This window comes from Echiichthys vipera, assembly GCF_963691815.1.
Source record: "Echiichthys vipera genome assembly, chromosome: 22".
Taxonomy (NCBI): Eukaryota; Metazoa; Chordata; class Actinopteri; order Perciformes; family Trachinidae; genus Echiichthys; species Echiichthys vipera.
The window spans coordinates 7,905,312-7,920,656 of NC_139847.1; the positions used below are offsets into that span (position 1 = coordinate 7,905,312).

At 42.4% G+C, this 15,345-nt stretch overlaps 1 protein-coding gene across 4 annotated transcripts in view; it reads left to right on the forward strand.

Moving 5' to 3' along the window:
- chd3 (chromodomain helicase DNA binding protein 3) overlaps positions 1 to 15,345 on the forward strand; it is a 49,951-nt gene that overhangs the window by 17,315 nt on the left and 17,291 nt on the right. For 2 of the 4 annotated variants that reach the window (XM_083937000.1, XM_083936998.1), the window contains exons 19-36: positions 831 to 972; positions 1,260 to 1,391; positions 1,612 to 1,729; positions 4,861 to 4,985; positions 5,075 to 5,306; positions 5,394 to 5,578; positions 5,849 to 6,026; positions 6,356 to 6,442; positions 6,851 to 6,936; positions 7,434 to 7,567; positions 8,025 to 8,169; positions 9,240 to 9,402; positions 9,528 to 9,691; positions 10,238 to 10,433; positions 10,550 to 10,660; positions 10,754 to 10,885; positions 12,574 to 12,682; positions 14,045 to 14,177. In XM_083937000.1, coding sequence (XP_083793126.1) covers positions 831 to 972; positions 1,260 to 1,391; positions 1,612 to 1,729; positions 4,861 to 4,985; positions 5,075 to 5,306; positions 5,394 to 5,578; positions 5,849 to 6,026; positions 6,356 to 6,442; positions 6,851 to 6,936; positions 7,434 to 7,567; positions 8,025 to 8,169; positions 9,240 to 9,402; positions 9,528 to 9,691; positions 10,238 to 10,433; positions 10,550 to 10,660; positions 10,754 to 10,885; positions 12,574 to 12,682; positions 14,045 to 14,177 — 2,572 coding nt within the window. Of the gene's footprint in view, positions 1 to 830; positions 973 to 1,259; positions 1,392 to 1,611; positions 1,730 to 4,860; positions 4,986 to 5,074; positions 5,307 to 5,393; positions 5,579 to 5,848; positions 6,027 to 6,355; positions 6,443 to 6,850; positions 6,937 to 7,433; positions 7,568 to 8,024; positions 8,170 to 9,239; positions 9,403 to 9,527; positions 9,692 to 10,237; positions 10,434 to 10,546; positions 10,661 to 10,753; positions 10,886 to 12,573; positions 12,683 to 14,044; positions 14,178 to 15,345 lie in introns of all 4 variants that reach the window. The other 2 variants (XM_083936997.1, XM_083936999.1) reach the window with 2 other exon arrangements.

Sequence of the window (15,345 nt, forward strand, 5' to 3'; positions counted from 1 at the left end):
GTCTTCATTGACCATATTTCAGTGTGTATCTGATTCATTAAAAGCCCTGCTGCATGTCGAAATAGTGACTGAAATACTGATGTAATGGTTGCAACCCAAACATTTAAAATAACCTTTATTTCCCATCCATTTTAGCCTAGTTTCAAACTAGGCATGTTGTTTTATCTACCATCTTACCTGACTGCACTGCAGAGACATCTGTGTAGTATATTTTTTTAATTATCTCTTTTTATTGAGGTTTTCAAAGTTTTCAAACACACAATTCAAAATAGTACAGGAGTGAAATGAGAATTTCTGATACAAATATATAGAAAATATCATTCAACAAAACAATAAAAATACTCTAAAGAATGAGTTGTCACATATGTTTAGGAAAAAACAACTCAAGTGTGACTAGGCATGTTTTTAACCTGCAAATGACTTAAACTGTGGTTAATTAGCTGTGATAAATTGCACTTTGAAAGGTCTAATGGCTCATGTTAAAGCTAAATAAATTCTATGAAAGTGCTGCAACACATCAAAAATAGATTACATTATACATTTAATGGAAAGTACTAGCCCTCATACTGGTAATGGACTAAATATGAGATGTAATCAATCAAAAGTCTCCTCTCTGCCTCTGACTAATGGGGTTTAAAGGCATTCAGAGCCTTTACTCTTATGTTTTACTATGCAATATTTGAAAGTAGAAAACGAGACTCTTCAGGACATTTAGGACGTTTATCTCAGTCATTGTGTTCTGAGTGGTTTTAGATGTGTGAGTGTGTGCGACACTGCCGTTATCATTTCATCATTTATCTTCATGTTGTTGTTGTTTTTTTTAAACACAGGAAATACTACAAGCTGATTCTGACCAAAAACTTTGAGGCTCTGAACTCGAAAGGCGGAGGAAACCAGGTCTCTCTGCTCAACATCATGATGGACCTAAAGAAGTGCTGCAACCACCCCTACCTCTTCCCCGTCGCCTCCATGGTAAAACCCCCCCCCCCCACACACACACACACACACACACACTCTTGTCCTTGATAATCCCCCTTCTATAGCCAAACATAATGCTTTTAGTGAAATATAATCAAGGAAAACCAAATCATTTCCTAGTATTTCACTTATTTTCAAACCATTTGCTTTGAATTATCCCTGAATTGCACAACAGTGACACCTTGTGGTGATGTTCAGCAGTGTTTTTGTATCATATTTGAATTGTTGAGATGATAAAAATGACAGAAGGGATGCAGACTTTCATTCGTTCCTTTTTGTAGGAAGCCCAAAAAAACCCCAACGGTGCTTACGAGGGGTCGGCCCTCACCAAGGCCTCTGGGAAACTGACGCTGTTGCAGAAGATGCTGAGGAAACTGAAAGATCAAGGGCACCGAGTGCTGGTCTTCTCGCAGGTACGCACTGGCATGGACGCGCACACATAACACAGTATGCATAAAGCCCAGGCAAGTGTACGCAGACACACCAGATGGACACCTCCCTTCACAGATGTCCAATTAGTCCCATGACTCCTCCAGAAGGCTCAGCAGGCAGACTGATAACAGCTGCGTGTGAGTAATCGAGTATAAACACACACACACACAACACGTTTCTCTTTCTCTCCTCTGTTTATAGATGACTAAAATGCTGGATTTACTCGAAGATTTCTTGGACCATGAAGGTTACAAGTATGAAAGAATTGATGGAAGCGTAACAGGGGCGCTGAGACAAGAGGCCATCGACCGTTTCAACGGTGAGCTGCCAGATTACGTGCTCTCTTTTAACCTCTTAGCGTTTGATTCACCACATAGGGGTGTACATCATCTGAAAGCTGTAATAAAGATTAATTCATTCATTTATAGAGTTTATAAAGGACATTATCGTACTGTTATGTTGCAAGATGTTGCAGCAATCTTTTAGGGTTTATACCGTTACACAGCTTTGGCGCTACATTTAACCAATTTTTACAACTGGAGAATTGATGAAAATGGTTAAAAGTCCCTCCAAAACACCACATTAAAACTCCCAGACCTTTAGGAACACCATTTAAAAATACATGATGTGATTTGGGATGAAAAACTTGAAGATATCTGCAAGAATTACGGCGGCACGGTGGTGTTGTGGCTAGCACTGTCGCCTCACAGCAAGAGTGTGGAGTTTGCATGTTCTCCCCGTGTCTGCATGGGGTTTCTCCGGGTTCTCCGGCTTCCTCCGAGGTGTTCGGTTATTTGATTACTCTAAAATTACCCGTAGGTGTGAATGGTTGTCTGTCTCCGTCTGTCTCTATGTGTCCTGTGATAGACTGGCGTGCTGTCCAGGGTGGACCCCAGCCCACACCCAATGTCAGCAGGGATCGGAATAAATGAATGAATGCAAGAATTACACTTTGCATTTGATGATGGATGGCGATAAACTTCTGTTGTTTAAACTGCTCAGGAACCCCCTTATTGTCAATATAGGTAGGGAAGTCACCCATCCTCTCAATGCGCTATATCTCTAGTTAATGGTTGTTAAGTTTCATGAGGCTGTGATTATCCTAGAGGTCACAGCTCATTCTAGACAGTTTTATAAGAATGTTCTCACTCGAGTTATGGCTGCTGTGGAGACTAACCTCATTACACATGAATACAGTCGGGCTTATTGAATCCACAAGAGTCTCAGCTTTACAGTCAGACCCGATTTATACAACTCCCAGACTGTTTATGGACCCCAAACTGTCTGTATTAACATAAAGTTTGCGTGTCTGTAAAGAGGAGGCTTGTGTGTACCCATATAACCCATTTTTATTCAGATTTCTTGAGGTCAGAGGTCAAGGGGCCTCAGCAGTTCTTCTCCTCGCCAAAATATAGCTTAGCTTTGGAGTGTTATTTTGCTCCCCTACCGACAAGCTAGCATGACGTAGTTGTTACCAATGGATACCTTACTCAGCCTGCTACAGCCAATAAAAAAACGAAAACGACCGCGCCCGGGCCCGTTGCAACAATTAAAGGTTAAAGGAGCACTAAGTTGTCCATGTAGGATGTATCAGCTGTACTCTCCCTCTGCTCCCTTGAACGCTTTTCTAAGAGTGACAGAAATAATGTTTCAAGTTAGCCAAAAGCTACTTCCCCGTACTCTTTAAAAGCTTCATCAAAACAGCAGTAACGTTTGTTTCCCGTCCCCACTTCCTCCTGACACAGGTTAATGCCAGGGGACGGCTAGTTAAAGAAAAACAACAATCTCCAAAGAGAAATGTCAAACGAAGAAACATCATAATGCAAATGCGCTGTTGTTTCCTTTGTAGGCTTTTTCTTAGACTTCTAAGTTTTTTTGTGTTTATGACCGTTGGATTTTCTCCGTTTCACAAAACAGATGGAAATGCGCGCCAATGTTAGAAGGAGACGAAGTCAGGCAACAGGATGACACGCTGGCATTAGTATAAAGGATGACGAGCGCGGGGTCGCATGCTGAGTTTGTTTTCATGTGGAACGTGGCACTCAGCAGTTGTTGGCAACAAATGGCAATAGACAGTCTGAATAATAGTGTGAGTGCTGAGGGGAACAAGAAGAATATCTGCACACTGCATTAAAGCTGAAAAAAAGGGCAACAAGAGACAGGATGAAGACTGTACAGGCACAAAATAAGTGGTCAAACAAAAAACATCAAAAGGATGGCTCCAGTCAAGCAATCTGACTGGTTGTTAGCCGTGATATCACGGCGTTGCCATCTCAACTCCTTTACACCATTCTATATCACTCCGCTTTCGTGTTTGTATACAAGGTGCTCGGGACTTCCTGCCGTTCCTAAGCAACCACAAACCTTCTTGTGCGTCTGTCTCTTTAATATAGCATCAAACTGGCTATCGAGCTAACAAACTACTACAAAATGGAAACATTTATGGGCAACTTCGACCTCCGTGGTGGCCTACTTTTCAGTTGCATCTCCGCTGTTAGTGTCTCGGTTGCCATAGTACCTTATATGATTACATGTGGCAAATAAACGTGATTGATTGATTGATTGATAACACTGGTTATGAGGTTGGATGTGACCGCTACTCTAGGTTAGGCTGGGCAGCAAGCGGCGGAGTTAAGTCAAGATAGTAGGCCATGTTCCATAGCAACCGCCAGCCAGGAGGGCCTATTTCTTTGTTAAAACAATGCTTCGCATCTGGCCGAACCACGCCCCTCAGCTGCGATATAATCGATATAATGTTACACCAACACTTGTAAATATGAGCCTCCAGATCTGTTATCAAAAATCAAATAGTTTCAGAGGTTAACTATTTTAAACTAAATCACAAAAACACACAACACAAAGTAAACCCCACTGACCAGAAACAACAAGAATAAGGGAGGAAATGGTAAAATGGTAAATGGACTTGTACTTATATAGCGCCTTTCTAGTCATCTGACTACTCAAGGCGCTTCACAGTGTTTGTCACATTCACCCATTCACACAGACATTCACGCTGATGGCAGTGGACATCTACATACCATCTAATCTGATCTAACCATTAACACCCCCATGCGCAGCACGGGGAGCAATTTGGGGTTCAGTGTCTTGCTCAAGGACACTTCGACATGTGGACTGGGGGGAGATGGGGATCGAACCACCAATCTCTCGATCAGAGGACGACCCACTCTGCCACCAAGCCACAGCCGCACAGAAATGTAACTGTGCAGCGGTACAGATAAACACACATCACAATACTGGATAATAATTAAAAAAAAAAAATCCTGAATCCAGTAAAAACAAGGAAAGTAAAAGCACATGGAAAAGGGTCAAAATCCTCAGTGAAAACTATAATACCATACAGATTAAATAAGTTACGGGTAATAAAAGGATCCTGTCATCAAAGATAAAAGATTAATATTACACAATCTCTCTCTGTCTCTCTGCTCGCAGCTCCTGGTGCCTGTCAGTTTTGTTTCTTGCTCTCCACCAGAGCCGGAGGTTTAGGCATCAACTTGGCCACTGCGGACACAGTCGTCATCTTCGACTCTGACTGGAACCCTCACAACGACATCCAGGTACGACGGACTGACCATTATCATCATCATCATCATCATTCAAAACGATGTAAAACTTCATATGTTTGATTCCGTCCTTCTCTGCGCAGGCGTTCAGTCGAGCCCACCGAATCGGGCAGGCCAACAAGGTGATGATCTACCGCTTTGTGACGCGAGCTAGCGTGGAGGAGCGTATCACCCAGGTGGCCAAGAGGAAGATGATGCTGACCCATCTGGTGGTCCGGCCGGGCCTGGGGTCCAAAGCCGGCTCCATGAGCAAACAGGAACTGGACGACATCCTCAAGTTTGGAACAGAAGAGCTCTTCAAGGACGAATTAGAACGTGAGGAATATTTTATCTAAACATAACAACGTGGGAGCATTAGTGTTACGAATCTTCCCCCCTTTTCAACTCTTTAACGTGCCGCAGGTATGAAGAATAGTTCGGGGGATAAAATCGAGGACGAGGGCAGCGTGATCCACTACGATAGCGTCGCCATCGAGAGGCTGTTGGACCGAAGCCAAGACGACACAGACGACTCGGACGTCCAGAACATGAACGAGTACCTCAGCTCCTTTAAAGTGGCGCAGTACATGGTCCGAGAGGAGGATAAGGTGAGAGGTGGCCTGGATGCTGCAAATTAAAACGATAGATTTTATGTTTAAAAGTGACTCATATACACTGGAAATCAAAATTAGAAAATGTGATTTCTTCTCTTCACAGTTCAGTAACTGTAGTGGGTTTCTTAGACATTACTTTGTTGCTAAGGGTTTTCCAGAGACTCTCTATGGGGTTTAGATCTGGACTTTGACACTTCCTCCTCCAAATTAAACTGATTTCTTAGGACACTTTGGGTTCAGTCAAGTATTAATAATTTGCTCCAGATCGAGGAGATCGAGCGGGAGATCATCAAACAAGAGGAGAACGTGGATCCGGATTATTGGGAGAAACTGTTGCGGCACCACTACGAGCAGCAGCAAGAGGACCTGGCGAGCAAACTGGGCAAAGGCAAGAGGAACCGCAAACCCGTCAACTACAACGACGCCGCGCAGGAAGACCAAGGTAGGGACCCGGTGCTGTTTGGACCGGGTATTGTAAAAAAAAAAGAAGAAAAAAAGCTCAAGTAAGCTGAGTAAAGTCCTCCTGTAAGCTGTTTCATATCAAGCACTGGGTTTGAGAATGAATCCTCCTTCACAGGATCCTAAGATTGATTGCTACATGAAAGTATCTTTTATTTATTATGAAGATTTATGGCATTTCTTGTTCTAATCCTATGATCTTAGTGGAATTAATAGGACATTAGATGATCTGTCTTGTGTTTGAGTCATGGCTTTTGCACAGTGGAAGTGAATGGGCCTGGCCTATTGACAGACCACTGTGTGCTGTTTCAGAGTGGCATGCTGACATTTCAGATAACCAGTCCGAATATTCAGTGGGCTCCGAGGAGGAGGACGAGGACTTTGACGATCGGCCAGAAGGTAGGGAAAGATGAAATAATAGAGACGTCAAAGAATCCGAGCAGAGCTGTTCATGAACGATGAAAGATGCCTGTTGGAACACACACACACACACGCGCGCACACACATACACACCCACGCACACACACGCACGCACACACTCAGGTCTGTGTTGAATTAAATGTTGAAATTGATTTAGTCGTAACAGTTGCCTGGCAGAGTCGAGCGCGTTAGATTGCCAAAAAATGCAAGCCGCCATCCACCTCCTCCACCCTGAAATTCACACAGTTAGAGGAAAAAAAACGCTCGGAGCATTTTCAAGTTTTTGATTTAGTGGACGTTGACGTTACAGATGAAATACTAACTGTTAATTTTGAATAAAACTGCAACCCCCGCGTGTGTTTTTTTTTCACCTCCTGTTACCTGCAGGTCGAAGGCAGTCCCGTCGCCAGTTGAGGAATGAGAAGGATAAACCTCTGCCTCCTCTCCTGGCCAGAGTGGGAGGCAACCTTGAGGTTCGTACAACTCTCTGGAACCAATTCTGCTCTCGTTTCGTGTGTGTGTGTGTGTGTGTGTGTGTGTTTTAAATAATTATGATGTTGCTGGAATCCGACAGCTTTGTTTTAAAATCGAACTTGCACGCTTAGATATTTTTCTAACAATCAATCAGAGATGGAAGCGAGGCTGTTACAGTACATCTCCAAAGACTCCGTTCCTTCCAAACTCATTTATCATCCAGATAATGGTGGACGTGCTCATAAAGGCCTGCATTGTTCGAGCAAAGACTCAACGTTTATTTTAGCGTTATTAGGCAGTTAGACCTTTTCAAAGAAGGCACTGTGAAGTTTAAGAAATACACGGACGAAAGTTGTGTTTTCTTATCTTATCCTTCTTATTTCATTTAAAGTCTCCCAGAATAATCAAAATACAAGGATAGATTTGAACAACCCTGGTTCCACGGCCAGCTCTAACGAAGAAAAATGTTCTGTGAAATATGCTGTAATTTCGTTAGGTGCTGGGCTTTAACACGCGCCAGCGAAAGGCTTTCCTGAACGCAGTGATGCGCTGGGGGATGCCGTCGCAGGACGCTTTCTCCTCCCAGTGGCTGGTCAGAGACCTCAGGGGCAAGACGGAGAAAGAATTCAAGTAAGGGGAAACTGAAGTCATTCACATTGATCATTTCTGGGCTCTTTCACCATATATTTATCTTCTTCTTGTTCTTGTTCTTGTTCTTGTTCTTGATCTTGTTGTTGTTGTTCTTCTTCTTCTTCTTCTTGTACTTCTCGTTCTTCTTGTTCTTCTTGTTCTTCTTCTTCTTCTTGTACTTCTCGTTCTTCTTGTTCTTCTTGTTCTTCTTCTTCTTCGTCTTGTTCTTCTTCTTCCTGTTCGTGTTCTTCTTGTTCTTCTTCTTGTTCTTCTTGTTCTTGTACTTCTTCTTGTTCTTCTTGTTCCTGTTCCTGTTCTTGTTCTTCTTGTTCTTGTACTTCTTCTTGTTCTTCTTGTTCTTCTTCTTGTTCTTGTACTTCTTCTTGTTGTTCTTGTTCTTGTTCTTCGTCTTCTTCTTCTTCTTCCTCCTCTTCTTCTTCTTCTTCTTCTCCACAAGAGCTTACGTGTCTCTCTTCATGCGTCACTTGTGCGAGCCGGTGGCCGACGGGGCCGAGACGTTTGCAGACGGAGTGCCGAGGGAGGGCCTGTGTCGCCAACCTGTCCTCACCCGGATCGGCGTCATGTCTCTCGTCAAGAAGAAGGTCAGACCAACGCCGTCCGCCTTACTAAGTCGAGACAAATGTGGTGAATGAAGCGAGCTATGACAATTTAAAGTTTGAATCCTCAAGATTTCAGTCCTGATGCGGTGTTATACAACAGTAAACTCCTTCAGCTGCCACCAAAACATTCAGTTTCCTGCGATTGCTTCACAATAAAAGCCTTCTTTTATTGTGAAGCAACCTTCTGATATCATGTTCGGAGAGTGGAAATCAATATTTAAAGAAACTATTAAAAATACTAACACGAGAATACATACATGTATCATTTCCTGTTAATTCTAGTCCATTGAGGGAACGGCGATCCCCGCCACTAACTAAATAATGATTATTTTCATAAGTAGTAAGTAATTAGTTTGCTGATTATTTTCCACAATTTGTACATAAAATCATGACTTTATATGTTGTGTTTTGTCTGTCGAAAACCCAAGGATATCCATGATTATTTAAAAAAAACTGAGAAAATCTAGAAATATCCAAATTTGAGGGGCTGAAAACAGCATTTTCTGACATTTGTGCATGAAAAATGACTTTAAGGAGGAATCTGTTGATTGACTCATCGTTGCAGCTCTAAATGGTAATTGCGAAAAAATTACAGATCATAAATTGTACTGAAAAAAAGTGTTTTCTTTTTATGAAAATCCTAAGGATTATAAATTGAATAGGGCGCCTCCATGTCAGCAGGGTGCCTACAGCAGTAATATGTCTTCAATCCAACAAACTACAAAGACAAGCTATTCTTTTGGCCGTAAATTAAATGTCGGAGGTCTTTTTCAAGTGAGGAAATCAATCATGACATCTTGAAAGACGTTCTGATTGATGACCCTCCTACATTCAGTGTTCCAGTTTAAATTCATCCAAACATCTTCAAATCCAGTTTTCAGTCTGACGTGTTGAAACCTGCTGACATCCTGGTCTGCTATCTACGCCAGGGGGAATGTATGATTTACTGCCAGGCGAGCAGGGCATGTGGGTGGCGAGTTTAAATAAGGGTGTATTCAGTAAAGCGAGCGCGTGCCAAGCTTTTTTCATTTTGCTGAGTGTTTTGTGTCCAGATCCAGGAGTTTGAGCACATCAACGGGCGGTGGAGTCTCCCAGAGCTCAAGCCTGAGGTCATCATCGACAAATCCTCCTCCAGGGCCTCCTCTCCTGCTGTAAAGACCACCACGCCCACCCCCGACGCCAGCTATAACAACACACCTTGCACCTCAAAGCCAGGTAGCCAAACATGCATGATCACATTTACCAGCTCCAGCAGGGGGCACTCCATGGAAAGGGCAACCAGATAGAGTCGGAGCTGAATCCAGTCCAATGTGTGTGTGTTTTTACGTGTTGATATGCAGCGACCCCTGCTCCATCCGACAAGCTGGAAAAGAACGGAAAAGAGGGGGAGAAAGAGGAGGACAAAGAGGAAGACGAGGCCCTGTTTGAAAAAGAGAAAGCGAAGGAGAAAGAAAAGGATGAAGGCAAAGAGGTTGACAGCAACCGGACCGCAGACGCTGAAGAGGTGGGTCACTGTCAGCTGAAACATCTACGTTCTCTGTTCTCCATCAGCCAATTAATGAATTTTAATATAGATTTCTGTTCTTGCATCTTGTATGAGATGTGTAGCATTGTAGTAAACGTGTTTTTACCACAAATCCCATAGACTTTACATTACTTTCAACAGTTTTCCAATGCATTTTGTTATTTTTCTGTGTGTGTGTTGGTTTCTGTTCAGTTTCATAGAGCTTGAAAATCAAAGGGGACATTGTTACTGCACGGCAAAGAGTGCAGACTTCAAAAAGTCCATGCTTTCAGTGGAATTATAGCGCTATAGTCAATAAAAACTGCCTTTAAGGTAGAAAAACACAAATAAAACCTCTACAATATGCTCTGGAAAATAGTCACTATACTGAAAATGTTGAGTATATGTATGAACTACAAATAGAATAAACTGAATAAGAATTAAAAAATATATAAATTACTAAAAGCGGACATTTGAAGATTTGACCACACCACAACAAAACAGACTAACTTGGTGGCTGATAGCATATTGTGTTACTTTCCCTAGCTGTCCTCTTCGACAAAAGACGCAGCCCAAAATGCGTCCCCTAGTCTTAAAATCGAAGGCAAAGACGACAGCGACCTGAACGAGGAGAAGAAGGAAAGTACCGGCGCTCCAGCTGCCTCAACAGACGAGAAAAAAGCGCAGGAGGAGAGTAAAGAAGAGACGAAGCAAGACCCTGAGGTCAAAGAAGAGAAATCAGGTAAAAACGAAATCAAAGAAAAGAAACTCGACGAGTCAGTTTGATGATATCCAACGACGTGCAATAATAATAATAATAATGTAATAATAATGTTTGTATTTTCCCCGCAAAAGTAGAAAAAGCCAGGGAGGAGAAGGAAAAAGACAAAGAAAAGGGGGAAGAGACCCCCGCGGCAACCGAAACGACAGATGCCAAGGAAAAGACCGAGGCGTCTGATGTGAAAAAAGGTGCGCTTCACTGTCTGATAGTGAGCCAGCGTAAATACATGAGCGTTGTGTTTGTTTTTTTAGCTAAAAAGATACCATCTTTCTCGATAACAGAGGAAGTCAAAGGTGAAAAGGATGCTGGGAAAGAAGTCCGAGCCGTGAAGGAGGATGCTCCAAAGGGTAACGGGAGGCCTCCCATCGAGCGGCCTCGCTTTATGTTCAACATTGCAGACGGCGGCTTCACGGGTCAGTACTGATTCACCCGCTGCAGTTGTGGAGCCGATTCATCTGATCCGGGTGGTAGCGTACACGCAGTAAATAGCTTTTAGGATTCTATGTGTGATTTTACTCCATTCTCTTTCGGCAACTTTGACCATTTGTAGACAATTCTCTCACACAATCAAGAAATGAAGGGCAAATAATGAATTACCTTCCGAAAAAATGTGAGTTTTCCAGTTACAATTTTGACTCGTATGTTGACAACAATGTCTTTTACGAGTCAGAATCTGGAAATTATATTACCTCAGAGATATGACATGAATGCAGCAATAGCCTCTTGTTGAGTAGGAAGCTTGACGGCCCCTTAAACTGAGGCTAAAACATCTGGACCGCCCACTGGTGGCTGGCTGCTGTATAGGTCATAAGTCCCGCCTCCTCCGTGTTAGCAGTGTTAGCAGGCCAAACTACAAAATGACCAAGGTTCAGGTTCAGATTACTTTACTGTACGGATCGACCCATATGGATTTTTTAGGGCTGATGCCGATACTGATTTTTTCTTTTTCATCAGCCTTAGCCGATGACTGATACAGACGAAATTTGGAGCCGATACTACTATTGCTCCCTCAATTTACATCATAAAAATGATATAATGATTAATTGAACCTAAAAAAGGCGTCTCCGGCCACACGGAGCTGCCTGTGGACGCCTGTCAGTAAATAACGCCGGCAAACGCAGCAGCCTGCATCGGCCCATGATTACTTTATTCATACCAAAGGGTAAACTAGTTTCGCACTTGATAGTCATACATCCATTACAATATGAACAATAAAAACAAGACATAAAACATAAAGGAACTGATCAGAATCGATCGACAAAGTGTTGCAATCCATAAAATAAAAGCATGGAAATATTGACAAATTATTCAAAATAGAAAATAATTACACAAAGTACAAATCAAATATACTTTTCCAAAAGATGGTTTCTGTCAGCTTAGGTAGTTCTTGACCAGACTCCACAGTTACGCTGGTGTTGTTTTCACCTTGTAAGTCTTTGTGTGTGTCACCGTGGTGTAGCGGGAACTAGCACAAAGGACGTTTGCAAAAATTTCTTGGTGTTTAATCTGCAGCCGGATTTTAGCGTCACAACCGTGCAAGACACAGTCACGAAACCTTAAAGGTGTGTAGTTGGAAGCCAAGTTCTGAGATGGTTGTGATCTGAGCAAGGGGGCAGACAGCAACATTTTACGCCCCTGGTCCGGTTTGGCGTCACAAGATGTTCTCTAGTTGGTTTTAATTTCTCAGCTATTTGATTTATGAAAAAAAAACAGGTTAAAACGTTATAAATGACAGCTGTGACTGGGCAATATTTAACCACTGCATCCCTATTCCTAATAACACATGTAAACACACATACATGTAATGTAGCTTAGACGGTGAAAGATGAGGAGAGAAAGGTGAAAAGGTGAAAATAACTTATAAACTTGTCCAAACATGTGACTAAGCAGTCCAAACAACATAAAACTCTCAAGTGAAACAAAGAAAAACATTCCCCCTCGCTTCACCCGAGCTTCTGCAGAAAAGCCAAAATGAGCTCCGCCTTGATCACAAACCCAGAAAAGCTCTTTGTGCCGTGGAAACACCTGCAGCCGGGTTTCAGCTAGCTAAGCATTTTGAGAGCGGACTAGTTTTCAAGCTTGTGTTGGCTTCACCCCGCAGAGCTGCACACTCTCTGGCAGAACGAGGAGCGGGCTGCCATCTCCTCGGGGAAGATGAACGAGATCTGGCACCGCCGACACGACTTCTGGCTGCTGGCGGGAATCGTGATGTATCCTTGACGGCGGTTGCCCGAGCGATGACCCCGGTGTGTTTATTTTTCTATAAGCCGGCAGAAGCCCAGCGTAATAAGTCAACAAGCCAGCCAGAGCTCAGTAAACAGCAAACTGTGTCTGCTGGAAGCCAATGTAGTGGGTCGTTTAGTTCATGTTGTTCCCTCTATTATGATAATTAAGGCAATGCAGCATTCCCATAAAACTGTTTTCATTATTCTGCAAGCTAATTGTGAGGCTTGGGTCGGCTGAAATTAAGGAGAGAACAGCTCCGTTTCAGAAGCTGCCTGAAACCTGTTTAGTGCTAAAATAACTGCAATTTTGTTTTTGATGGAATAGCTCAACATTTGGTCACATCGAAGCACTCTCATGTCTGTTGCTCAACTTAGCATGAAGACTGGGGGCAGGGGGAAACAGCTAGCCTGGCTCTGTCTAAAGGTCAAAATAGCCTTCATGTTGCACTTTAATTCTGTTTGTGAACGTATTAAGCAAAGTAGTTACAGTAAGCTCATCAGTGGTCTTTACAGAAATGGTCGGCGTACATTCAGAAAGAGGCAGGCTAGCTGTTTCCCATTTTTATGGTAAACTAATGTGCTGCTGGCTATAAAGTTTAAATGTAAAATTTTGAGACTCGTGAAGAAAATGGATACGCATATTTAAGTGTTGAAGCTAGAGCTGAGAGGCATTTAGCTAAAGCCAGCAGGAGCCAGAAACAGCTAACGTTAGCTTGGTTGTCATAACGCTTTCTAAAGCTCACTAATAAACATTTTATATCTCATTTGTTTAGTTCGTACAAAACAGAAATGTGCAGTTTGGCTTTTTAGGGTTCAGGTATTATGTTGGGAGGCATATTTTTGAACTTTGGATAGAGCCAGGCTAGCTGGGTAGATGCTTTATCGTGCCCACAGGATGAGTCACAGAATAAACCATATAAGTTAGCAGCTACCTAACGTTAGCTATCCAGGGTTAAGGTTGTTTTGTGTTGACACACAGGCGTTAACACTCAGATGTTCATTTATATATTTTAACCTTATAAGTAACGAGATGTGACCCTAACCCTGTCTTTTAACCTTATAAATCTCATAAACCTTCATAGCTAACGTTAGCTAGCTGCTAATTTAGATGCCAGACTCGATTGGTAGGTGTGATCTAGCTGTTTCCCCTTGTTCTTTATGCTAATCTCTATGAACACAGCGACGACCTTCTCATGAAACATATTTGTGCTTTCTGACTTTTTCATTTCATTGCAAATATAATCTGAAAACCTCCTCTGTTCAACCTTACTGCTACTTTATCACACAGCGCTGCTTCACATTGTCTATAACCCAAAAATGTTTCATGACCCTTGACCCCTGTGCCAGTCATGGCTACGCCCGGTGGCAGGACATCCAGAATGACCCCCAGTTCGCCATCGTCAATGAGCCTTTCAAATCGCAGGCTAATAAAGGCAACTTCCTGGAGATGAAGAACAAGTTCCTGGCTCGACGCTTCAAGGTAAGACGGGGCGCGGCGAGTGGAGACACCCCACATCTATTTGTCAGTTTGATTTATTTTTTTCTCTACTAATAACATAATTATATTTTTTTCCAGTACCTGAGAAGTATAAACATGTTATTTTTTTCATTTAACAAAAGAAGCCAACATTCTCCAACGTCAAACACAAGAACTTTGCCAGAATGAAACAGGAATACTTATATAATAATATAATATTAATACCGCAAAATTACCTCTCACTCCGTGTTACCTTGGACTCTTGAACAAGACTTTTCTCGAATGCCTCCATGATGAAGGAAGAAATCAAATATAAATTCTTTAATAAATGATCTCACACTTGCGTGGAAGTCTTTTGAATTGTGAAGTTTTAGCGCAAATGCGTGTGTTTGGGAAGCACTGAGCACACGACTGGATAAACAAGGCTTGATTAAACTGCACCAGTTGCGTGAGAGTTTCTAAACGGATGTTTTGATGTAGTTTTGCTGTTAGTAAATGTGGAACCCTTTGACTTCAATTCATCAAGACTTTTCTCAGTTGTTGGAATCTTCGCTTGCCGTGGACGCGTCCAAGAAAAACAAGTTTCCTTCAAGAGTTCAAGGTAACGCGTGGTGAGTCATTGATTGGTTTAACTCAGAAGATTACGACGATGACCATTCGAAGCCAACTTTCAATACTCTGTGCTACGGACACGTTGCGGTGCCAGCCATACTTCTATACTAGTACTAGTGTCTTCGATCACCTGACTCGTTTGATGGTCCGATGACAGATGCCCCTAGACCCACATATTGGCTGGAGGGTAATGCTGACCGCTGCATATCTGGAACTGCTCTCATCCTGTTTTTGAGCGCCGCACATGTTTCAGATCCTGCCCTCAACATCCTCATTTACTGTATCTCTGTCTCTTTTGCATTTCTTGTTATCTCTCTCGTAAATGATTGTTGTTTTTTTTGTTTCATCATCAACAATGCACAAGACAGCGCAAAATAAAACTCTGTCACATCGATTTCCCCTTAATTTGTTTTTAGTAAGAAAAACCTTCTTGTGTATCATGTTTACAACATTTATTTATTGGACAAAACACGCACAACTGATCCACTGTATAATGCTTGGTTTCCCTTGAAATTCTTGCATTACTGTTGCTATGCCAACCAAGAAAGACACTGATATA